The sequence below is a fragment of the Macaca mulatta genome, chromosome 11 (genome assembly GCF_049350105.2).
Source record: "Macaca mulatta isolate MMU2019108-1 chromosome 11, T2T-MMU8v2.0, whole genome shotgun sequence".
Classification (NCBI taxonomy): Eukaryota; Metazoa; Chordata; class Mammalia; order Primates; family Cercopithecidae; genus Macaca; species Macaca mulatta.
In genome coordinates, this window is record NC_133416.1 from 79,522,409 (window position 1) to 79,549,704 (window position 27,296).

At 36.3% G+C, this 27,296-nt stretch overlaps 1 protein-coding gene across 2 annotated transcripts in view; it reads left to right on the forward strand.

The window, feature by feature from the left end:
• The window catches only part of TRHDE (thyrotropin releasing hormone degrading enzyme), a 425,213-nt gene that overhangs the window by 89,210 nt on the left and 308,707 nt on the right, over positions 1-27,296 (forward strand). For both annotated transcript variants that reach the window (XM_015152258.3, XM_077954735.1), the window contains exon 3: positions 16,603-16,729. In XM_015152258.3, the coding sequence (XP_015007744.3) occupies positions 16,603-16,729 (127 nt within the window). The remainder of the gene's footprint in view (positions 1-16,602; positions 16,730-27,296) is intronic.

The window sequence follows — 27,296 nt, forward strand, 5'->3', positions numbered from 1 at the left end:
TGCACATGTAGCCCTGAACCTAAAATAAAAGTTAAAAAAAAAAAAAAAAGAGAATCTTCTGGCTACATTATGAAAAGTGGATGTAGAGGGGAAGGAATGGATGTGAGAAGTTATGAGGTTTACAGCAGTCTATATGAAAGATGAAGTCACTTGACTAGGATTGTAGTGGATGTGGAGAAAAATGATAGATTAAAAATTTGTTAAAGAGGTAAAATTAAAAGGATATATGATGGATTGGATTGGTGAGGTAGAGGGAGAGATCAAGAATGAACTGAGCAGGATAAGTAAAAACAAATCCACATCTGGAAACATCATGGTGAAACTATGAAACACCAATCACAAAGAGAAAACCTACCCGTCAGCCAGAGATCATTTTGTTAGGTTGACAATAACATTGTGGTTACATAAGAAAATATCTATATTTTTGGAAATGCATATAGTATGGATAAAATGACATAATGCCTGTGATTTCCTTTAGACAATTCAGCAAAATAGATGAAGCAAATTCTTGATAGTTGTTGAATCTGTATTCAGTTCTCTCTTCTTTTATGTATACTTAAAACTTTCCGTGTTTAAATAAAGCAACCAGAGAGAACCCAAAGCAATTTACAGATTCAGTTCTATTCCAATCAAACTACCAACAATGTTCTTCACAGAATTAGAAAATATTATTTTAAAATTCATTTGGAACCAAAGAAAGACACTGAATAGTCAAGGCAATCCTAAGCAATACCTATTACTTACAAAATTCATCAATTACTAGTTCACAAAAAAATAAGAAATGCCAAGATCTTTTTACTGGTTTGTTTCATATATTTGTTACTTCATATCTTTTGACCTACGTCTCTTCATTTTCCCCCTACCTCAACCCTGGCAGCCACTATTTTATTCTCTATCTCTATATATTTAACTTTTTTTTTTAATTCCACATATAAGTGATATTATGCAATATTTTTCTTTCTATATCTGGTGTATTTCACTTAGCATAATGTTTTCTAGATCCATCCATGTTGTGGCAAATGGCAGGATCTCCTCCTTTTTAAAGACTGAATAATATTTCAATGTATACATGCTATAGTTTCTTTATGCATTCATCCATTGATGGACACCCAGGTTGTTTCCATATCTTGGCTATTGTTAATAGTGCTGCAATGATCATTAGAGTGTAAATATTACTTGATATTCTTTTAAACAAGTAGATTATAGTAGCTTTTGTCAAAGGGGAAAAATGGGTAACCATGTGAAATGACGGCTGTTACTTTATTCTGCTATAGTAACTATTTTGCTATAGTATCTTACAACATCATGTATACCTTAAATATACACAATAAAATGTATTTTAAAAAAAGAAATACCAAGAATCAGTATCAAAGAGACCATGCTTTTGGCAGTAAAGTTAGATCTCAATAATAAAAAGATAACTGAAAAATTATGACATTAGAAAGTTAAAAAAAACTTCTAAATAATGTATGATTCAAATGGAAAGTTATGAAATATTTAAAAATTAATGAAAAATAAGAACACTGCTGATTAAATTTTGTGGAATGCAACTAAAGCAGTACTTAGGAGGGATTTATAGCCTATGAGGAGATAGTGTAAAAGGTCTTCTTTACAACATGAATGATTTAAAATTATCAGATGACCACTTTATTGAAGAGTTTAGAGAAATAGCAGAATACAGTTGACTCTTGAACATGGGTTTTACCTACAGAAGTCCGCTTATGCATGAATTTTCTTCCACTTCTCCCACCCCTGGGACAGCAAGAGCAACCCCTCCTCGTTCTTCTCCTCAGTTTACTTAGCAAGAAGACAATGAGTATGAAAGACTTTTATGATGATCCACTTCCATTAAATAAATAGTAAATATATTTTCTATTCCTCATGATTTTATTAATAACATTTTCTTTTGTCTACCTTGCTATATTGTAAGAATATAGTATAGAATACACATGACATATAACATTTGTGTTAATCAACTGTGTTACCAATGGGGTGGTTGACAGTAGGCTATTAATAGTTAAGTTTTGGGGTAGTTAAAAGTTATACATGGGTTTTCTATTGTGTGGGGTCAGCACTTCTAACCTCCACATTGTTCAAGGATCAACTACGCAGGGAAATAAAGGAGAAAATAATAAAGATAAGATTAGACATTGATGAAATAAAAGCTAAAAGAATACTAAAAAGGCTCAGCCAAGCCAAAAAGAGTTATTTGAAAAGACTGTGAGACCTACTTCTGGCAATCTTAATGGAAAAAGAGAAAAGGTAGAAATATTATCAGAATTGAATATAATTGCAGATAAGGGAGAGATTTTAGAAATAGAGAGTATTATGAAGAATTTCATGCTCATGCTTATAAAACTTAGATGAAATGCATAATTTTTAAGAAAACGATAAGCTATCAAGAACCTTAAAGATACTGAATCTGCTGTCAAAACTCTAACCACTTCCCCCTCTACAAAAAGAACCACCAGGTTCACACAGTTTTATAGGTATGTTTAGGTATGTTTCACTAACTCTTCAGGAAAAGTTAAATTTTATCTTAAACAAAACAGGAGAGTTTCCTAACATGACTAATACACCCCCACATCCCCAGGAAAGCAAATAATTAACACTAGACAATTTATTACTATAATTCATTACCTTAACAGGTCACAAGAAAAAAAAAAGCAACATATTATCTGAAGAGAGGTGAAGAAAGCCTTCGAAAAATCCAACACTATTCATGATACAATTCTTGGCAAACAATGAATTGAAGGGAACGTCCTTATCTTGCAAGCAAGAATTATAGTTGGTAGTGAAACAGTAGAAACATTCCAAATAAAGTCGGAAATAAGATAACAGTACCATCTTTCGTGGCTCCTATTTGGCATTGTTCTAGATATCCTGACTGAGACAAGCCAATACAAAACAACACAGAAAAACTATTTGAATTAATTGAGAAAGTTGACTTGTTTCAAAGTCACTTTAGAAAAATCAATAGGTAGCTAATATCAGAAATAATAGATTAGAAATATGATTTTTCAAATCCCATTTACAGTAACAACAAACCATAAGGTATCTAAAAGCAAATCTAATAGAAGTTGTGCAAGGCTTATGTGGAGGAAATTGTAAAACTTAGAAATGGGGCAAAGACTGAAACAATCAAGTGATATTATTCCAAGGGCAAAATGCTAAGATCTAATATTTTGAAGGTGTCAAGTTGACATGCAAATCCAGTGCAATGCTAGCAACGTTTACAATAAGACTTTGTGTATAAGTGTGGAAAATTATCCTAATATTCATACAAAATAATAAGGACATTTTGAAAAAGAATAAGGAGAGGGTATTGGTCTTTCAAGGCTTTGGGATTTATTGCCTAGTTTTAGTGATTACAGAATGTGGTATTGGCACAGTGAGAGACTGACTAGCCAATAAGAAACTATGAAGAGGCCAGTATAGATGAGAACTTGGTATATCCGAGAAGGGCATTATAAGTCAGTGGAAAGGCAAGACAATTCAGTAAATAGTACAGAGACAATTGATTATCCACACAGAAAAAATAAAATGAGATCCCCATTTCACAGCACTCACACAATACATTCCACATGAATGGAAGCCCTGACTTTGAAAAACAAAAGTCTTAAATTTTTAGAAGAAAACAAAGAATCTTTTGACCTTGAGGGCAATGAATGATTTCATTAAAAAGACTCAGAAAGTACAAATCCTAAAGAGAACATTTGATATTTGACTACCTCCAAAGTAAAAAATTCTATTTGATCAAGGCCATAATGTGCAAGGCTGTCATAGACTGGGAGATTTTTGCAAATTGCACATTGGCAAATGATTACTCTCCAGGATATACAAGAATTTCTACACATCATAAGAAAAAGATAAATGATCCAGTGGTAGAATAGACAGGTAAAATAGGCAGTTTGCAGAACAAGGCAGTTTGCAGAAGAGACAAAATTAAGTCTCAATAAACATATAAAATGACGCTTAACCTCACTATTATCAGAAATAAGCAAATTACAACTAACAGTGGAACACTATTTCATACCCATTGTTTAACAAATATCTCAAAATAGAATTTTGGTGAGGATGTGGGGAAGCAGGGCTTGTACTTGTAAGATGTAAATTGGTACAACTCTTTTGAAGAGAAATGGATAATACCAAGTAAAACTTAGTAAAAAACAAATATAAAATGAATTGAAAATATATTGTACAGTTGACTGTGGAAGCCAATACTTCATGGCCATGGGTAATTCTAGAGCAGGAGGGATGGGAATCGGATGAAGTGAGTGTGTTGCAGTTATGATATTTTACATATTTTAAAAATTTAATTTAATTTTAAGTTCTGGGATACATGTGCAGGATGTGGAGGTTTGTTACATAGAGGTAAACATGTGCCATGGTGGTTTACTGTACCTATCAATCCATCTCCTTGGTATTAAACCCTGCATACATTAGTTATTTATCCTGATGCTCTCCCTCCCCCACCCTCGCCACAGGCCCCAGTGTGTGTTGTTCCCTCCCTGTGTCCATATGTTCTCATGGTTCAGCTCCCACTTATAAGTGAGAACATGTGGTGTCTGATTTTCTGTTCCTGCACTAGTTAGCTGAGGATAATTTGTGTATATTAGTGTCTGTTTCTCCTTTTACTTCTTTGTTAATTCTTCTGTGGAATTGCTCTTTAAAGCTTTTTTTTTGTGCCCTTCACACCTTTTAGAAGAACATTAACTTTACCATGGTAAAAAAATCCCATGGAACTTATTCAGGTGTTTTGTTAAAACTATATGCTTTGGAGGTGAAAATAAATCCAGATATTTTAACAAAGTTAATGTGTCAAACTGAATGAAAGATGGATTTTGTGCTTAGACATGCATTATCTATAAAATGCCAATAGTAGTATTTAATAGATTTGTTGGAAAGATGCAATAAAGTGTAAAAGAGAAAAAATATCCAAAGCATATGCGGAAAAATATCAACATTAAATCTGTTTGAGGTATAAGAGTAATGTTATATTATTCTTTGTACTTTCTATTTGAGTAGGCGTTTTATAATTTATTTAACAAAAGAGTTGAATGGATAGGTGTGAGAACTGATACAATGAAGATTTTACGGACATGGATAAGTGGCTGTTCCTGGAATTCATTCCTCTCAGAAACCTATATCCCTGTTACTCACATCCTCACTTTATATTTTTCCTCAAATAATACCTTCTGAGTGATGCTTTCCTTGGCATTGGACATTTCTTAATCTCCTGTGAACTTATTATTTAACATCCTATAAATTGTGTTTATCTGGCTATTACCTGTCTTTCCTATGAGAATGTAAGCTTTCCATAGTAGGGATTTCTACTTGTTTGGTTCACTCTACGTCCTCAGCACCTAGGAGAAGGCCTGGCACAAAGTAGCTTCTCAGTAAATGCTTGTAAAATGAATGAACAAACAAATGACTCCTGAAGTTCTTACCCTGGGGGACAGAGGGATGCCAGCATCATTAAAATATACAAGAGGGATAATCAGTGAAGGCGGAATGCTGTGCTTGAACAGGATGGTGTTGATTTAGAGAGGAAGATGGCATTCGTCAAAGTGAGGTCAGCAGGCATCTGGGAATCCAGGAATCAAAGGACTGATGGGCCAAACTAAATTGATACTGAATTCAACTCTGCATTCAGCCCCCGTATTTACAAACAGATGTACCTGGCTGTCAGTCTTGCTGAAGAAGTTTGATCAGGCATAAAATAGATAGCTTAATAAGGAAATTCTGTAAGTTTATTCTCTTGTTTAAAAACAAACCAACAACCAAAAAAGTGCAGTTCAGTTTACTACAAAAGAGGTACTCAGAGGGATTTCACAGAGGGATTAAATACTGCTGTTTTATCTCTGGGCTGTGACAGGATTAACCAACTTTTTCTGATTCCCAAATGTTGGATCCGACTTATCTGTTATTGCTTATTGTGCAGGAGAAAGATTAGTTGTTACAGTTAAAAATAATAACAGCCACGTTGAATGTATCTTCGTTGAAGACTCTGATGTTGAAACAGATTTAAGGAAACATGATACATATTTTTCCTGTGTGTTAGGCTTTTGCTAAATATTTCTTTCAAGCTTTGAGATTTGCTGGTTGTGGGGCTAAATGAACAAAAGCTTCTTCAGGTGATTCTAGTCCAGTGGTTCTTCAACTTTAGAATACATGTGATTCAACTGTAAGTGTGTTAAATGCAGGGCCCTGCCTGGGAGAGATGATTCAGAACTTTTGGTGTGGTTAGGCCCAGGAATCTGAATTTCAAACAATAACCTTTGGTGATTCTGATGCAAACATTGTGGGACAATACTTGGAGAAAAATAACTGTAGATGAGTTTAACTTTTTAAAATTATTTCATTTTCTTCTGTGTACCACTTACATGCATCAATGTATTGCAAGCTTGGTAATAATATAGGCGAGTAATACAGGTGTGCCAAAGTTAGCAATTTGACAGCTGTGAAGAATTATACCAACAATAAAGAGAAAAGCACAAAAAGAACACACACTGTGCTCCCACAGGAAGTTGAAAATCTAATCCGAAGCAGTGAGTTAACTGGCAAGAAGATAAGAAGGTGTAATATATTAGCTTCCTATTGCAACTGTAAAAAGTTTTTGCAAATTCAGTGGCTTAACACAACACAAATTTATTGTCTTACTCTTCTGGAGATTAGAAATCCAAAATGAGTTTTACAGCGCTAAACCAAGGACTGCGCAGGACTGGTCCCTGTGGAGGCTCTGCAGGGTGATCTGGTTCCCTGCCTTTCCAGCTTCTAATGCTGCATCCATTGCCTTCCCTGGCTTGTGGCTCCTTTCTCCATCTTTGCATCTTCGTATTTCTTCACATTTCTCTCTGCTCCTGTCATCCTATTGCCTTCTCTTCTTTGGTGGTCCAACAAACTCTTTCTACCCCCTCTTATAATGACGTTTGTGATCACACTTAGGATCTACTTGGATAATCCAGGATAATCTCCAGTAACCCAGTAATCTCTTAATTTAATCACACCTGCAAAGTTCTTTTTGCTGTAGAAGGTAACATTAAGATGTAGCTATCTTTGGGGGCCATCACTCAGCCTACCACATACATGTTTAGAAAAATGTGACAATATCAGCGTGAATATAGCAAAGTCCTTCCTGTTCCTAGAAGTCCCTGTAAGTAACTTCAATTTGTAAATTCAACAGCTTAGTAAATAAATGTGAAATGATTTACAAGAAGAGACTGTACAGTATGCCACACTGCTAATTTCCTTGCCTGAAGCAAAATGCAGTTGGAAGATGTAATCAATCTATTATAGCAGCATTTTACTGCTAGAGTGGACAAGGACCTTCAAAGTTTATTGCCATTTTATGGGACTCAGAAACATATTGTCAGTCCCCATTGGGTGCAAGGCATCATATTAGACACGGTAAGGAGTGAAAAGACAGACCCAATGGTTAGGAAACTTAGAGTCCTGTAGAAGGATGAGTCAAACACACTTTAAGTATAAGGAGCCTATAAACCTACAAAATAAGGGCGACAGGGCCCCAAAATCCCCATAGGATGTAGCAAACCTGTTTCAGAATTTTTAGTGATTTTTTAGTAAAATTCTATAAAGAGGGAAGGGGGAAAGTACAAGCAGGGACAGGCCATTAGGGCAACTTTATCAATGACAATACTCGGATTTGCCTTGTAATGGTATTTGCTATGGTGTGAAATTTAGCATAAGGCTGATTTTTGACCTCAGTAAAGAAGTCTAAGTAATTGTTCTCAAAATATCTATTATATGTATCTGTGGTGCAGATTCTTGGTGAGATTCACCGAGAGGCTCTGAGATTTCTTTCTGCAATGTGTTTTTGTTAGGTTTTGAGGTAGTTGTGGTTTTCATATCATCATGTGCCTCCTTCTTAGCACTGAGATTTTACTCCCCATCCATCACCAATGGTAAATTCTCCTCCTTCTCAGAATGAGTTCTTTGACTCTGGTAATGGAGAGTGCCTATTACTGGCTGTTCTTGCCATAAAAACCACAGAACAAATTCTTCACCTGTAACATTATGCTTTTCTACTCACTGGTCTTCTTGTCTCAATGAGTCTTAAGTTCTGTTGCCTAAATAATCTGTCTTTGTCATTTTCAATCATGTCACTCTGCCTCAAACTCGGCAGTGGCTTTCAACTCCTCAGCGCCACATGTCCAGTCTTCATATGAGAGGTCAAGGCTCTCTGACCTCTGCCACCTGCCACTCCCGGGCCAGTGCCTTCCCCTTCCTCCTTCCAGTCTCTTCTTTATGTTTATTGGCTCTTGAATGTGAATCTGGGCGTTAGTTCCCTGTTTCTGTTAGATTTTCATGTGTATTTATTTCCCTTTTGCTTAGGAAAAAGAATGTTATCTTCTGAATTTTAAATAAGACTAATACTCCTGGGCTTTTAGTTTCTTGTTTACAACATCCTTTCCTCTTCGTGTCAACCTGCTCCTTTTTCCCTGGCTTGTTCTGTTTTCCTGATTTGTAGGAAGAACCCCCAAATCAAATTATATTCACATAGGTGAATTAATTCAGCTTTATTGGCTGCAATTCAGTGCATTGTTGTGTTGAATTATTAAAGACGGGGACTAGTTTTTCAGTTATAGGCAAAAGGAAAAGTAAATGTATTGTTATAGTGGTGTTTTAAAGCTATGAAATAATTACTATGTCTTCCAAAGTTTCTAATGTACTCTTGCAGCGTAAAATTTTCTCAGAGAATAACTCTGGCAAGTCAGAAGGTTTATTTAACTTAAAGTACCAAATTACAAATGTCAAATTAGAGAAAATGTTATTTAAGTCTTTAACAGGTGCACTACTGTTGTAAATGTTTTTTTCTTTTTCTTGGCTGTGTGGTATAACTATACACTGTTTCACATAATTATATAACAACTACCACAAGTCATTTTTAAACAACAGATAATTAATACAGTCTAGAAGAAAGGCTTTAGACAGAGAGATTTAGTTTCATTCCCTTGAAAGCGAATCAATGACTAGAAAATCTCTTCAAATTCTTAACCAACAAAATCAGAATTTATTGCTAACTCCAGGTAGTTTATGATGATAAACTTAAGGTACATTAAATTATTAGAAGAAAGTCTCTAAATTTATTTAGTAGATTTCATAATAATTCTGACAACTGAATGTGTCTTTTTTATGATTTTGCATCATATTGTGATTATATATGTATTTTTACCTTTCTTTTGAAAATTTTAGTACAATGAAAGGTAGAACTTTATATGTAATAATTTGAATAATTGCTCACCTTTACTTTCATGGGACTCTGACCTTGTTCCTCTGAGTCACCATCTCTTTAGGTAGAACTTTTCTGAAGAGCGCATGTAAATTAGATCCACTTTGTTATTCTAAATTATAGGACCATGTTATTGTGTCTCTCCCAGTGGACTACAAGCTTCTTGAAAGAAGGGAGCTTTTGTCTTTTGCTTACCTTTGAACACTCAGCATGTGAATAGTGACCTGACCCTTAATAGACCCTTGTTAACTATTAACTGAATAAATAAATTAACTGAAAAATCCCATTGATGAAATCCTTAAACAGTCTTTGATGTTCTTTTTCTAAATTGCACAACTATGAGATATAATTAATTCAAATCTATCTGAAGTTCTCTTCCATTTTGACACTTTTCCTAAAGAATATTCTACCCTAATAGTGTTGAGTATCTGGCACCAGCGCTGTGTTTCCTACCCTTGTGTGCACAGCCGGCATTTCACGGATTACAGCACTTTTTTCTGCCAAGTCCAGATATGGTCTCAGGATTCTTCCCAGCATGTCCTCTAGGCAGCCACTCACATTGTCAGGATAGCTGAAACTTTATTGCCATCTTTGACTTGTGGGAAAGTGAGATGACCAAACGGATTGATGATATCTGCCTTTAGTATGTTTTTCCTTTCAATGATAAAAATACTTAAAATTCTGTAAAGAGATGAAATAAACATATTTATAGCGAATTCATGAAATTACAGAGTAAAGGCTGCTAGATCCCATAGAAACACCAATAGGAGCTCCCAGTTTGTTCTAAGTGATCAAAAATTTGTAGTCCTCCACCTTAGCTCATTACTATGATGTATTACCACCAGGGTGATGTCATAAGCGTATTTTTCCACAGCCAGCTTCTGTTTTGTATTGGTTACTACTACAGTGATTTCTGTTCAATCAGTACCAAGTTCATGGCCAATCAGGAAAGCAAAGAGGAATACACAGGAGTAAAGGATGGGGAAAGGTAACTGAGCAGTTGGTTTGTGTTTTCAAAGGAAATAAAAAAATGTAAAGGAGTAAAACTGTGTCAGGAAAAAAAAACCCTTTTCATTATTTTCTCTTCAAAATAAATGCAGACTAGATGAGAAGAATTTTGACATGTTTGTATGACACACCAACCTCTCATACATAATATAATAAATAGATAATGATAAACTATAGCCCCTGGAAGGAACTTTGAGCTGAGACCCAGAGAAGTTAATGACTCTCACAACTGCACAGTAGTTATGGGAAGTTGACCCTCCAGTCCCTGCATGCATTCCCATGTAATGTCCTTTCCACTGGACTAAATGTTCATAGAGTTTGAACATTTAGTAATAAAATTATATTTTATTACTTTTGAGTAATAGCTATGTTTATGAAGATTTACTCTCCGTGTTATGATTAAGTGGGACCTACTTACTCTAAAAGAAGAAAACAACTGTGATTTTTTCACAGTATAAAGTGAATTATTCTACAAAATTCACTTAATTAACCATACAGTAATTACTCAGTTTGCAAAATATTTTGTACTTTTCTCCCACTTGTTCAACTGGGTCTCATGTGTTCCAGCAGGTCACTGGAGTGAGATACTGGAGTACAGATAAGGTGAATGATTGTTTTTAAGTAAAAATGCGACTACAATTGGCTTTACTTGGTAACTAAAGGACATGTTCAACAGAGTGTTAGGACTGATTGAATAAATCCATCTATTTCTCTGCATCCCTACTGCCATCTCTCCAGTCCAAACCACTGTTATCTTTCACCCGGACTTCTACAATAGTCTAACTCATGTCCTTTTATTTGTTTCTGTTTCCTCCTAATCCATCATCTTCACTGCAGCTAATATAGACTGCTAAAACCTGATTCCGATCATGTCATTTTATGGCTTAAAATCTTTAAGTGACTTGCTTGTGCTGACGATATTAAATTCATATTTTGCAATTCGGTTTACAGACACTTGTGTAATATGTTTTGTAGCTTCTCTTTGCTTCTCCAGTGTCACCTATCACTATATATCTCCTCACTTTTCTAATTAGTCTTTCTGCCTGCAGTTTTAACAGGAAGCTTTCTATACCTCAGTTCACCTAGTATAGGTTGCTGTCGTTTTTCTGAAATATGAAACTAATTTTATCATGTTCTGGCTTAATATCCTCCTATGAATTCCCACACTTTTAAAAAATTCATTATTATTATTATTTTTTGAGATGGAGTCTTGCTCTGTCACCAAGGCTGGAATGCAATGGCATGATCTTGGCTCACTGCCACCTCTGCCTCCAGGGTTCATGCAATTATTCTGTCTCAGCCTTTCAGGTAGCTGGGATTACAGGCATGCACCACCACACCCAGCTAATTTTCATATTTTTAGTAGAGACAGGGTTTCCCCATGTTGGCCGGGCTGGTCTCGAAATCCTGACCTCAAGTGATCTACCTGCCTCGGCCTCCCAAATTGCTGGGACTACAGACGTGAGCCACGCACCTGGCCAATTCCCACACATTTTAAAATAACACCCCAGTATTCAGTAATCCCTTTAAGGTCATTTACTATTTGGTCAGAACCGTTGCCATAGTACATATTGTTACCATCGTCTGGGATATCATCCTCCTCTTGGTAGCTTCCTATGTCCAGCTCATCTTTCAAGATTCAGCTGAAACTTCCCCTCCTCTGAGATGGGTCCTTATTACATACTTCATACTTCCTTAGGACCTATACATACCTATGAAACTCATTCATTTGCTCATTTATTCATCAAAGTTGTATGTACTAGGCATTTGAGAGGCAAACTGAACAAAACATTTCGACTCACAAAACCGGCTCTTTCATGTGGCTTGAGCTAGTGGATAAAAATCTTTGCCCTCATACAATGTACATTCTGAAAAAATGGTAGCAGGAAGCAAAATGAATAAATAAAACATATTTTGCTAAAGGGTGATAAGTGTTTCAGAAAACAATAAAGCAAGAAAAGGAGATAGACGGTCCTGGGGTCAGAGGGAAGGATTTTCAGAAAGTGTGGGATTTGGACAAATATCTAAAGAAGATGGAGGAACTAACCATGGGGCTATCTAGGGGAAAACTCCAAATCCTTGATCGAGAATCTCTCTGTTATGTTTGAGGAGTGACAAGGAAGCTAGTGTTATGGGTGGATTGAAGTTAGTGTGCAGCAAAGTGCTAGAATATGAATCTGGAGAGCTAGAAGGGACTAGATTAGTAAAGGACATTTGGGGCCCTTGTAAAACCCTGGACTTCTACTGTGAGGGGAGAAGCCACTGAAGGAGGAAAAGTGGAAGAGTGCATGATTTGATGCTCATTTTAACAAGAAAGTTTTGATTGCTGTATACATAACAGCTTGAAGGGAGCAAGGGATGAGGCATCAGTAGGAAAATAAAGCAGTCATTCAGGCAAGAAATGGAGGAGGCTTGGACCAGGGTGGTAGTAGTGGGGTTGTGAGAATTGGTTGGATTCTGGATGTATTTTTAAAGGTAGAGCTTAGGATATGCTGACTAATTGAACATGGAGTGTGAGAGTAAGAGGGAAAACTAGGATGATGAACATACAGGGGTTGGGAGTGGACAGCTGGATAGAAGGATAGAATTACCATTAACTGAGGTGGGAAAGATTTTAGAAGGAGAAGGGGTGTGTGTGTGTGTGTGTGTGTGTGTGTGTGTGTGTGTGTGTGTATGTGATAACAGGAGTTTGGTTTTAGACCTGTTAAGTTTGAGATGCTTGTTAGATCTCTAAGTAGAAATGTCAATGTCAAGTGGACAGTTGAATTAATGCATTTGGAAGTCTGGAATAACTGGATACACTTTTGGCGTCTACATGATATTTATTGCCATGAGACTAGATGTTATCACCAAGGAACTGAGTGTAGTGGAAAAGTGAAGAGATCTGTGTATTGAAACTTGGGAACCCGCCAACGTTTATCAGTGATTGGGATGAGTAGAGTAGGAATTGGGCAGGAGACTGAGGAGTGGCAGTGAGATAGATAGAAAAGTAAGAGAAGTGAATAAAATGCTTTAAGGACAGGAAGTGATCTATCAGCTGTGCAAATGCTGCTGATAGCTGAAGCATGTTGAAGACTGAGAACTGACTGTTGGATTTGGTATCTTGAGGCCATTAGTGATCTTTATGTGAACAGTTCTGGTAGAGTAGTGGGAACGAAAGCCTTGTTGAAATGCGTTCAAGGAAGACTAGAAAAAGGGAGTATAAATAGGTGAAAGCCCTACTTGCACTGATAGTCTCAGGTTGTAAATATTCTCAGATGTGTTTTGGTTTGGCTGTTAACTGACGTGTTCACCTTGGCTATACAGGAAACTCTTTCAAGGAGCATTATCTGGAAACCATAGCTGGAGGAACTGTGATCAAGAAAGCATAGATTGGTGATGTGGAAGATAAAGGGGGATATTTGGGGAATTATGCCTTTGAAAAGGCAAGAGGAGATTAAATGTGAAGAGCTTAGCCTTGGATAGGAGCTTAGTCAGTTCATCCTTTGTAATGGGAGGGAAGAGAGGGCACATTGTTGTATTTCTCACATTGTATTTTTGTTGTTAATTTATTTGTTTATTTTCCCACATATTATGAACCTCTTAAGAGCAGTAAGTATAAATGTCTTATTCATTGTACGGTAGGAATTTTACTGTTCTATTTCTATTCCCTAGTACAATGTCTGGTGCACAGCAGGTACACAATAAAGGTTTGAATGAGCAAATGAAGACACTGTGCTAAACATGTATATGTTTTATCTTCTTGCTTAAATTGGATCATTTCCGTCAAATCTTGACAACTAGATTAATTTAATTGTGTTTCTCTTGTCTGGGTGTACAGATAGCTTGACTAACTGGTAAGATTGATTGATAGGAATGGCTGTGTTTCCGCCAAAAACAGGGAAGCGTCCTGAGTAAAACCAGTGACATTTGCTGTATCATTTTAGAGTAGTTCCAGTTATGGTTTTAACATGAATCTACTAGATACTTTATGTAGAATCTTTTGAAAGCTATCCATTCTTCCCCAGTATCCATTTTACATTTATATTTTACCATTCATATGGCAGGTATCATTATCTGTGGTCACAATGTAACTTAATAAATGAGAAGGTCTTTGAGAATGGTGATTGCATCTTCATTGCTTTTTATCTCAATAATGCATGCCTTCGTCATTGCTAAATTACATATGCTTAGTCCAGGCCCTGATACAAGGTGGGTGCCAAATAAATATTTGTTGAATGAATGAACGCACAATTAATGAAAACTGTCTCTTGTGAATGTTGTTGGTGCATAGACAGACTAGATCCCTTTTCCTGTTTGGTATGCATATCTTCTAGCTCCCACTGCTTTGCTCCTAACAGCTCACACAGGACATCTTCTCCAAAGGACTATCTCTTGCCAGTGAGACCTGCATCATCAAGATGCTCAAGAACCAGAAGTGCCTGGGGTTTTATGTCTTCCCCTTGGTAACCAGTAGCCAATGACAAGGTGCAAGAGTATGGATGTCTAGTTCTCTTGCCCCAAGGCAGTGTGAACTCACCAGTGTAATTCACACTCCAGAGCTCCTGTGGATCAGGCTGAGTCCAGGACTTCACCTGAAATTGCAACCTTACTTGGTTTATTATACTCCATCTTCTTGCTTCCCCCATTCTCCTGTAAGTTTCTCCTTAGAGCACTTCTTTATTAAATCACTTGTACATTCATCTTTTTTTAAAGGTCTGCTTCCTAGGAACTTTACCTCAGATATTGCATATTTATTCACAGTTATTGTCAGGGGTAGGGGATCCTAACCACTGCCTTCTTAAGAGTGTCAAGTTCTGCTGTTGCAGGTAGTCTTCCTGATAGTTTTTGGTTTTTTAATACTGCCAGCCCAAAATGTTGGTGACTGTAGACTAAATTTGATGTTTTATTTAGTTGTTGGTAGGAAAGTGGCTTCACAATTTCAGTAAATAATTGTTATAGAATTTAGTAAATAACTTAGTGCATTACAAGTCTTTCGAACATACAGTCAGAATGTGTTTTCCTTGACTTTATACTCTTTTTAATTACACACATTTCTGTTCTCTCTCCTTAGGCAGAGATAATAGTTAATCATATAATCAATTTTTATTATAAATCATAATAAATGATGTAAAACATGTACAGCTTTTTTTTTGTTTTTTAATTGAATGTAAATATTTAATGAGTACAACTTTCTTTTTTTATTGAATGTAAGTATTCACTTCTGTATACTGAGTAAACACTTTTTTTTAGGTATTTGAAAATACCACAAATTCCCTTATCTGTAAAATGGGATTGGAAGTAATGTGTTTTAGAACTGAAAGCATTTTAGCAGCCAGCTGGTGGCCAACACTTTCATTTTATAAATGAGAACATTTGAGACCCAAAGAAATTAACTAATTTGTTCAATATCACCCACCTTGGTTAGTGGCAGAGTAGGACTAAAATCCATTTCCCAAGCCACTGTACTCTCAACTGCTCCACAAAATACATATTTCTTATTCATAGAATTGATATGAGGATTAGGGACCACATCTGTGAAAAATAGATTTAGCCTTTGGAAAGAAAGATGCTAGATAGCTTTATGAAAGCTTTATGAAAACTAATCTCATTTTAACCTTTTCTATACAATTGTTAGTTTTGTTCAGTTTTACGTTACTTGCTTTAGGCTTTTTTTTTTTTTTTTGGCCAAGGACTAGATAATATACAATGCTTGCTTTAAAAATCAATATTAAGTATCTGGATTGTGTTAGAAATATGAATTACTCTGCTGAGTTTGAAGCCAGGAGCAGTTGCAGACAGCCTTCCAGAATGGTGATTGCTTATATACATGAAAACTTTTCTATCCTTACTTTGCATATTGGGAATAAATACAGTTGATTACAAAGAAAAAAAGGAAGCATAAATTACAGATATATATTCTCAGTCTGGTAATACTTCGGAAGCTTGATATAACCTGTCTTTAACAAACCATGAATTTTTTCTCCTGCCAAGCCACCATATCCTGGCTACTTTCAGCATAGTCAGGGTCCCATTATACTAATCCACTGTACCTTCCTATCTCTAGCAAGCACATGTAAGTGATAACGTTGAATATTTATTTTGATGCAAAGTGTGTAAATCCTCTCAATGTCATCTTGTAAAGCGAGGAAATTGTGACTTGCTCTACTTGGTTACTTCAATGACTTCAATTGTTTAAGTTTGGTCCTTTCAGCCCCAGTGTGCTTTGATGTAGCATACGAACAAGAATCCTGCTTAAATTTTGTAGTATTCTAAGTGATTTGTGTAGATTTGTATTTGCAGGGAAGATAAAACTCAAGTGCTAAAAGGCTAAAGTAACTTTTATATATATTTTTAATTAGGTACGATTATATGCAAGACCTGATGCTATCAGAAGAGGATCCGGGGACTATGCTCTCCATATAACAAAGAGATTAATAGAATTTTATGAAGACTACTTTAAAGTGCCCTATTCCTTGCCAAAACTGGGTAAGAATTTTCTTGGTTATTTTATTGGAAGGGCTCCTTGAAAGTGGAATTTCTTCTTCATGTGTTTATTTGGGCCATCCAGAAGTGTGAACATTCTGAGATTTATATTTTCAGAGAAGATAAGCATAAAAAAATTTCTTTTGAAGAGGTAAAATAAGATTTAGCGTTTCTGGAGTCTTGCCAAGAAGTGCTCATAGGAATTAAGAAGGCATTATGTTAGTTTAGGATTCCAAAAGACAAGCCAAATAGCTATAATTTGTTGAATATGTACTATAGAGGGGTGCTTGCCAACATCATATTTAATCAGTAAAACTACCATGGGGGTAGGTACAACTAGAACATTTTCCATATAAGGGAGTTGAGACCCAGGGAATTTTCCATTCATCTAGACAGCCAGTAAGTGAAGGGGTTGGGATTTCAAACTAGGTCTTGACTCCCCAAACAACTCACTATTTTATCTGGAGAAGACATCCATTGATTTGTTTCTCTTTCCAAATTTTCACATGTCAGACCTCGATGTATGTTATCCCTTAGATTATTTTTGTTCAGTCATATATCTAGTATACTGTTATAGTAAATAGAATACAAATAAAAGAGAAGAGAAACTTGGTAATAATGGAGATTGTATTCTGTGTGAATGTTCTTATATTTCTTCCTTTTACAAAGAGAATGCACTCAGTAATTGTCAGTCAAATGCATAAATGAATTGATTGGTTATCTGAATTTCAATGAGGCTGCTGTTTTTGCCAGGGAGTGAACAATACTTTCCAGGAAGTTAGAAGGGTACCTACATGCATTAGAAATGTGGAAGTTATTTTTCCTTCCCAGAAAACCTGTTTTGAAATATTACATCACAACAGTCCTTTGTTCCCCTCTCATCTCTCCTCTTCCCTTATCTTTCCCAAGAGCATTTTTGATCAAATTCCACATTAAAGGTATTTCTCATTGGCAAGAATAAAGTGCTTACTTGATCAAAAGTTTTTGTGTTTGAACCACAGGTTCCCCTCCCTGGAGAACCGGGCCGCTTTCATTAAAGTACTTGCCTGCTGTGTAGCTTTATTGGTCTTGCAATGAGTAGTTAGTTCAGAAAGTTAAGAGAATAGTTGATATTGTTATCAATGGGTGTGACATACAATTTTTATGAGTGATATTACAAAATTCTGAGATCTTTTTGAAATATGTGCTTTTAGAATTCATAGGCAAAATTTTATTTTAAACAGGATCAATGTTTTGTTTTGTTCTGTTTTCCTTCTCTTTTCTCCCTGTATATCAACTTCCCTGTTAGAACCTGTTACACTGAAATCTCCCTGGTGGTCACCCAAGGCAGAAAGGAATACTTGACCTCATTTGCATGGAAGGTGGCACTGTTATCTACTCCAGGTATAACTGGCTGGGAACTTCCCAGCTTGACCCTAATGTAAAATTCACAAGTGCTTATATTGCAAGTTCAGCAAGAGAAATAAAATGTGGATCTTTATTTGTCCCCTTCAGACCAGTAATTAGCAGAGGAACTCAATGTATAACGTCAGGGGGTTCCATGTAACCGTCAGCTTGCGCAGGAAGCATTTCTGTTCCTCTGTTTCACTCACAATTGAACCATGCAGCCTTTCATCTGTAGAAAAGAGCTTTGTTCGCCATTACCACTACTTGTTAAGCTACCTTATGGTGTATATAATTGAATGACTTGACTTATCCCAGCATATTTCCTTTTATGTATCTAGGGGAGTTACCATAGCCCATAGTGCTTTGTAAAATTTCTCTTAAAGTTCTACTTATTTTATATATCTACAGATATTTAGATCTATGTTAATGGATTTATAAATATGCTTTGTAAATACCCCTTACATAAAAACCCATAAGCACATATGCATTTTGACAAGTGCCTACTTTCCATTATACATTATGAATCATATTTTAAATAAATTCTATGGAAACCAGTTTAGTCTTTGTTGGTGATGCATATGGATGTATCCTAGATATCAGCTGAGGCTGCCTTGACCCTTCATATCTAAGATGGTTTTTGAGACCTATTCAACACTTTCTGCATGCCCTAATTTGTTCTATAAGCATTTATTGATTGCCTACCATGGACATTTTTCTATGGGAAGCAGATATACCGGTGAATGAAAAAGGCAAAATTCTTCTCTCTTCTGGGGCTTACATTCTTTTAGATGAATATAGACATTAAAGCAATTAGTAACATTTATAGCATATCAGATTGGAGATGCATGCCGTTAAAAATAAAGCTAGAACAGAGGGACAGGAAGCATGGGGGACAGATGGGACATGGGAAAGGGGATGAGTTTTTAAAATGGGCAATCATGGAAGGCTTCATTGGGAAGATGGGTTTTAAGTGAAGGACTAAACTCAGCAGATACCATGGGGCAAAAACTACAGGCAGAGGGAAAAAAGTGCCTAGATATTGAGGTAAAGTTTTCCTGGTATTTTTGAGGAACAACAAAGATGCAAGTGTGACAGGAGCAGAGTGAGTAAAGGGGTGAAAAGTAGATGATATGGTCAAGGAGGAATGGGTAGGTGGCAGGTCATGGACCACCAGCAGGCTGTAGCTCCCTCCCTCCCTTCCTCCCTCCCTCCCTCCCTTCCTTCCTTCCTTCCTTCCTTCCTTCCTTCCTTCCTTCCTTCCTTCCTTCCTTCCTTCCTTCCTTCCTTCCTTCCTTCCTTCCCTCCTCCTTCCCTCCCTCTCCTCCCTCTCTCTCCTCTTTCTTTCTTTCTTTCTTTCTTTCTTTCTTTCTTTCTTTCTTTCTTTCTTTCTTTCTTTCTTTCTTTCTCTCTCTCTCTCTCTCTCTCTCTCTTTCTTCTTTATTGTTTTGTGAGATGGAAATCTATGGGTCTGTTTTAAGCAGAGGCATTATATAATAATCTGATTAATGTTGTAAACGGTCATTCTGTGGCTAAAATGAGAATACACTGTAGGGCAATGATTCTCAATTGTGGGACAACTTTGTCCCTCAGATGCATTTGGTAATATCTGGAGACATTTTTGTTTATTACAACTTGGGAGGTGGGTACAGTGTGTGCTACTAGCAGTTAGTTGGTAGAGGCCTGGTGGATACTGCTAACCATCCTACAATGCACCCAATAGCTCTTCACAACAAAGAGTTATTTAACCCAAAATATCAATACTACCAATGTTGAAAGAACCTGCTGTAAGAGGACATGACAGAGGCGTGACAACTAGCTAAGAGGCTATAGCAAAATTCAGACAAAATATGATGGCTGCTTGGATGAGGATGTTAACAGTTAGAGGTCAGAAGTGGTGCCATTCTGGATATATATTGTAAGTAGATACAAAAGCTTTTAATAGTGAATGGAATATGGGATTGTAAGAGAAAGAGAGGCATCTAGGGCAATTCCAAGGCTTTTGGCTTGAGAACTAGGAGAGTGGAAGTACCTTTTACTGAGACAGAAAGACTGTGGAAGGTGGTAATTTTTGAGACTGACATGTCTATTTAACATTTAGGTAGCACTTTTATGTCTTTAAGAAATCCAGGAATTTGGGTGAGTAATCTGACTAGAGATGTACATTTGCCAGCATATTATGTTGTGTAAAGCTGTGAAGCTGAATGGGACTACCACAGCAGTGAAGGCAGATAGAAAGAAAATAGGAGCAAGAGGGCACTGGTCCCATGTTCAGAGGCTGAAGACTCCTAGGAGTCAGAAATGATGACTGAGCAGCAGCATATGGTTGATGTTAAGGGAACCAGGTGTTTGTAGTGTCGGGAACATCAAGTGGAGAAAGCATTTCAAAGAGTAAGTAATACTTTGCATATTGGGAATAAAGACAGTTAATTCCAAAGAAAAAAAAGGAAGCATAACTTATAGATATATATTCTCAGTCTGGTAATATATTCACAGATTTTTTGTGGTTCCTCAAAATCACACACATCTAACTTGTGTTAAATCAAGTTAGATGAGGTCTCAGAATTAACCATTCATTGATGCTAGCAATATGAAGGTCACCAGTGACCTTGACAAAAGCAGTTCTAGAATACAGACTTGACAGGTGTGCTTAAAAGCAAATGGGCATGGGGTTGGGGAAGGGAGACAGTGACTAGAAGCAGTGAATGAAGATCATCTGTTTGCATTTCTAAAAATGTTCAGTAGGGAGGGTTCTGGGAATGGAGGGAGAGGGAGACGGACCTGTGGTATAACAATATTAACAATACCCACCTCTGAAGAAGAGCTGTTTCTGCTGAAGTGATGGCATTCTTACGTCACAAATAAATCATGTCAATGGAGGTGTGGAATTTGCCTCTTTCATTGGTTTGCATTAGAAAACCAAAAATTGAAATAAATAAATAAATAGGAAGACTCTCCACCAGTTGGCCTGACTTTACCGAAGCTTTGGAGGGAATGTTTGTCTGTGTGAATTTCAGGGTGTTACACTGCAAACCAGACAAACAAGAAAGTACAAACAAAGTCTTAAAACTTAGTATTGGATCCTTCTTCTCTCAAAAGTCGTTTTGCTGTTCTGTCATAAACTCTACAATACATTCTTTCTTCCCGAATTCGTTTTTATTTCTGATGTGGAATTAGTTTAAATTTCTCCACTGTGGCCTCATCTCATGCTAGTTCATCTCTAAGGATTTGAGTTTCCACCTCAAGTAGTTTATCAGGATAGTTCCCTAAGAGGAATTCTGATTCTTGCTGTTAGGATAATATCTGATTCTTGCTGTTAGGATAATAATTTATTCTCTTTGTTACATAAAGGCTCTCCTTTATCATTGATAAGCCAAAATAAGTAACCAGAGCACACTATGTGAAAATTTGTTTTTAAATCTCTAACTGAGGTAATTAAAACTAAGGTTTGCAGAGATTTTCTATTTCTTGGTATTAAATTGTAATAAGAGGTATAGCACCTACTTAATACAATACAGCAATCCTTTCTATATCTATGCACCGTATTTTCATAAGAACTGTCAAAGGCATGGAGTGTTACTTTAAAAGAAAGTTGTAGACATATAAAAGAATTGTTATCTTTTTTATATCTCAAAAGCATATCGATAAAATGACAACTATTTGTGTTTATGAAATGTGAGCCACTTTTAAGGGCTTTGACCATTCTAACCCATTGAATCTTTTTTTTTTTTTTTTTTTTTGAGATGGAGTCTGGCTTTGTTGCCCAGGCTAGAGTGCAATGGCATGATCTTGTCTCACTACAACCTCTGCCTTCCGGGTTCAAGTGATTCTCCTGTCTCAGCCTACCCTGTAGCGGGGACTATAGGCGTGTGCCACCACACCCAGCTAATTTTTGTATTTTTAGTAGAGATGGGGTTTCACTATGTTGGTCAGACTGGTGTTGAACTCCTGACCTCAGGTGAGCCACTGTGCCTGGCCCCCCATTTAATCTTTATTTCAGCTTTTTCTGGTAATTCCTTTTTTTTTTTTTTTTTCATTTTCCAGATGAGGAAATTTAGGCACTCAGTGACTAAGTAATATGTTTTGATCACACAGCAGTAAACGTAGATTTGAAATTCAAACCCAGGCTGTCTGGCTCCAAAATCTTGGGATTCTGCTGAAATGGATTCCAGAAATTTAAATAATTCAGAGATTAAAATATAGGTTGCCTTATACACTCAATGATTTGATTGTTAGAGGAATGATATAACAGCTATTTTTGTTAATTTTTTACTGATATTTTTACTGATGGTCTTTGAAGAGAATTTGAAAACTTAAAAAAGTACATGTGTTATAACTCATAATTGTATTAACCTGAAGACATATGAGTATTGCAAATATGTTTTAATCATATGTGCAGTATAATTAATTAGACGTCAGATAAAATGACTCAGGTTTATATTGTAATATTTTGTTATTCACCCTATTTAGACTTCAGTTAATGACAATGTTCAGTTTCCTTTTACTACTACTCTGTAATTTGTAAATCAATGTTTCAAAAAGGAGTTTGATTGCTTTTTTTCAAGACACCATGCTTTTATGAAGAATTCAGTACTTATTTGGAACAGTGCTATGATTGTAGAGGGAGCTCAGGTGTTTTGTAACTAGAATTTCTGCCCTCAAGGAGACTGTGGTTTTGTTGAGAGAATGCAATATTTACGTAAATGAATGAATTAAAGACTCACAAAATATAGAATATAATCAAGCACCAACATTTTGTAGAGTAAATATTTAGTATTATGCTAAAAGAGTGGGATCGTTGTACAATGCTGTAGGAATAAAATACACATAAAGAGAAGTCTTATTTTTACTTCATGCTGGACCAAAAAATACATGAATTTAATTGGAGAAGAAACGAGAGAAGAGGCCATTTTGAGAATTGTGTAGTAGGAAAGTCTATGAATACCCTAGGATCTATGTATCATGCTGATGGAGTCAACATTTTTCCATAACAGAATAGATAAATTATGGGATAAATTACCCTATTGAAGTTCACAAATAAGAGGCTAGCTTACATGATTCATTTTTGCTTAAAATATAATAAATATATATTTTTATTGTGATGATGATGATTGTAATGATGATGATAATTTACTACTTGCAAATACTAAAGCTTTTTCATCACACATTTGTATTATTAAATTTATATAAAATATTTATAATGATTCTGGACATTTTATCCTCTGTGGTTATGTGTTTTTGTCTTTAGTGAATATGTTTGCAGTTTTTAATTTGAGGTTACGCTTATATAATACTATCTTGATCTTTATCAAATATCTCATAGTTTGAACCTTTTCTTATGTTTTTTAAAGTATGACTTTTCTTGCCTTGTCTTTGATTAGGTAAATACTCAGTTACTATGTATGTGTTTTGTTACTAGCCTAAAGTAATACAGCCTTTTAAAATAAAATCTCTGAGGTTTCTTTATATAGTTTGGTAGTTTGGTCTAATTTTATGTAATGTGAATTAACTCTCAAAATGTTTCCTTCATTGCTTGGTAGATCTTCCTCTATCCCTTTATTTCTCTGCATGTGAGATGGGTCTCCTGAATACAGTACACTGATGGGTCTTGACTCTTTATCCAATTTGCCAGCCTGTGTCTTTTAATTGGAGCATTTAGCCCATTTACATTTCAGGTTAATATTGTTATGTGTGATTTTGATCCTGTCCTTATGATGTTAGCTGGTGATTTTGCTTGTTAGTTGATGCAGCTTCTTCCTAGCATCGATGATCTTTACATTTCAGCATGTTTTCACAGTGGCTGGTACCAGTTGTTCCTTTCCATGTTTAGTGCTTCCTTCAGGAGCTCTTGTAGGGCACGTCTGGTGGTGACAAAAATCTCTCAGCATTTGCTTGTCTGTAAAGGATTTTATTTCTCCTTCACTTATTAAACTTAGTTTGGCTGGATATGAAATTCTGGTTTTAAAATTCCTTCCTTTAAGAATGTTGAATATTGGCCCCCACTCTCTTCTGGCTTGTAGAGTTTCTGCTGAGAGATCTGCTGTTAGTCTGATGGGCTTCCCTTTGTGGGTAACCCAACCTTCCTCTCTGGCTGCCCTTAATATTTTTTCCTTCATTTCAACCTTGGTGAATCTGACAATTACGTGTCTTGGAGTTGCTCTTCTTGAGGAGGATCTTTGTGGCGTTCTCTGTATTTCCTGAATTTGAATGTTGGCCTGCCTTGCTAGGTTGGGGAAGTTCTCCTGGATAATATCCTGCAGAGTGTTTTCCAACTTGGTTCCATTCTCCAAAAATAAAGGGACGGAGGAAGATCTACCAAGCAAATGGAAAATAAAAAAAGGCAGGGGTTGCAATCCTAGTCTCTGATAAAACAGACTTTAAACCAACAAAGACCAAAGAAGACAAAGAAGGCCATTACATAATGGTAAAGGAATCAATTCAACAAGAAGAGCTAACTATCCTAAATATATATGCACCCAATACAGGAGCACCCAGATTCACAGAGCAAGTCCTTAGAGACTTACAAGACTTACAAAGAGACTTAGACTTCCACACAATAATAAGGGGAGACTTTAACACCCCACTGTCAACATTGGACATATCAACGAAACAGAAAGTTAACAAAGATATCCAGGAATCGAAATCAGCTCTGCACCAAGTGGACCTAATAGACATCTACAGAACTCTCCACCCAAAATCAACAGAATATACATTCTTCTCAGCACCACATCACACTTATTCCAAAATTGACCACATAGTTGAAAGTAAAGCACTCCTTACCAAATGTAAAAAGAACAGAAATTATAACAGACTGTCTCTCAGACCACAGTGCTATCAAACTAGAATTCAGGATTAAGAAACTCACTCAAAACCGCTCAACTACATGGAAACTGAACAACCTGCTCCTGAATGACTATTGGGTACATAACGAAATGAAGGCAGAAATAAAGATGTTCTTTGAAATCAATGAGAGCAAAGATACAACATACCAGAATCTCTGGGACACATTTAAAGCAGTGTGTAGAGGGGAATTTTAACACTAAATGCCCACAAGAGAAAGCAGGAAAGATCTGAAATTGACACTCTAACATCACAATTAAAAGAACTAGTGAAGCAAGAACAAACACATTCAAAAGCTAGCAGAAGGCAAGAAATAACTAAGATCAGAGCAGAACTGAAGGAGTTAGAGACACAGAAAACCCTTCAAAAACTCAATGAATGCAGGAGCTAGTTTTTTGAAAAGATCAGCAAAATTGATAGACCACTAGTAAGACTAATAAAGAAGAAAAGAGAGAAGAATCAAATAGATGCAATAAAAAATGATAAAGGGGATATCACCTCTGACCCCACAGAAATACAAACTGCCATCAGAGAATACTATAAACACCTCTACGCAAATAAACTGGAAAACCTAGAAGAAGTGGATAAATCCCTCTCTCCCAAGACTAAACCAGGAAGAAGTTGAATCCCTGAATAGATCAATAACAGGCTCTGAAATTGAGGCACCAATTAATAGCCTAGCAACCAGAAAAAGTCCTGGACCAGATGGATTCACAGCCAAATTCTACCAGAGGTACAAGGAAGAGCTGGTATCATTCCTTCTGAAACTATTCCAATCAATCGAAAAAGAGGAAATCCTCCCTAACTCACTTTATGAGGCCAACATCATCCTGATACCAAAGCCTGGCAGAGACACAACAAAAAAAGAGAATTTTAGACCAATATCCCTGATGAACATCGATGCAAAAATCCTCAATAAAATACTGACAAACCGAATCCAGCAGCACATCAAAAAGCTTATCCACCATGATGAAGTGGGCTTCATCCCTGGGATGCAAGACTGGTTCAACATACACAAATCGATAAATGTAATCCAGCATATAAACAGAACCAAAGACAAAAACCACATGATTATCTCCATAGATGCAGAAAAGGCCTTTGACAAAATTCAACAGCCCTTCATGCTAAAAACGCTCAATAAATTCGGTATTGATGGAACATATCTCAAAATAATAAGAGCTATGTATGACAAACCCACAGCCAATATCATACTGAATGGGCAAAAACTGTAAGCATTCCCTTTGAAAACTGGCACAAGACAGGGATGCCCTCTCTCACCACTCCTATTCAACATAGTGTTGGAAGTTCTAGCCAGGGCAATCAGACAGGAGAAAGAATTAAAGGGTATTCAATTAGCAAAAGAGGAAGTCAAATTGTCCCTGTTTGCAGATGACATGATTGTATATTTAGAAAACCCCATCATGTCAGCCCCAAATCTCCTTAAGCTGATAAGCAAATTCAGCAAAGTCTCAGGATACAAAAATCAATGTGCAAAAATCACAAGCATTCTGATTCACCAATAACAGACAGAGAGCCAAATCATGAGTGAACTCCCATTCACAATTGCTTCAAAGAGAATAAAATACCTAGGAATCCAACGTACAAGGGATGTGAAGGACCTCTTCAAGGAGACCTACAAACCACTGCTCAGTGAAATAAAAGAGGACACAAACAAATGGAAGAACATTCCATGCTCATGGATAGGAAGAATCAATATCGTGAAAATGGCCATAATGCCCAAGGTAATTTATAGATTCAATGCCATCCCCATTAAGCTACCAATGAGTTTCTTCACAGAATTGGATAAAACTGCTTTAAAGGTCATATGGAACCAAAAAAGAGCCCGCATTGCCAAGACAATCCTAAACCAAAAGAACAAAGCTGGAGGCATCACATTACCTGACTTCAAACTATGCTACAAGGATACAGTAACCAAAACAGCATGGGACTGCTACCAAAACAGAGATATAGACCAATGGAACAGAACAGAGCCCCCAGAAATAATACCACACATCTACAACCATGTGATCTTTGACAAACCTGACAAAAACAAGAAACGGGGAAAGGATTCCCTATTTAATAAATAGTGCTGGGAAAACTGGCTAGCCCTAAGTAGAAAGCTGAAACTGGATCCCTTCCTTACACCTTATACAAAAATTAATTCAAGATGGATTAGAGACTTAAATGTTAGACCTAAAACCATAAAAACCCTAGAAGAAATCCTAGGCAATACCATTCAGGACATAGGCATGGGCAAGGACTTCATGTCTAAAACACCAAAAGCAATAGCAACAAAAGCCAAAATAGACAAATGGGATCTCATTAAACTAAACAGCTTCTGCACAGC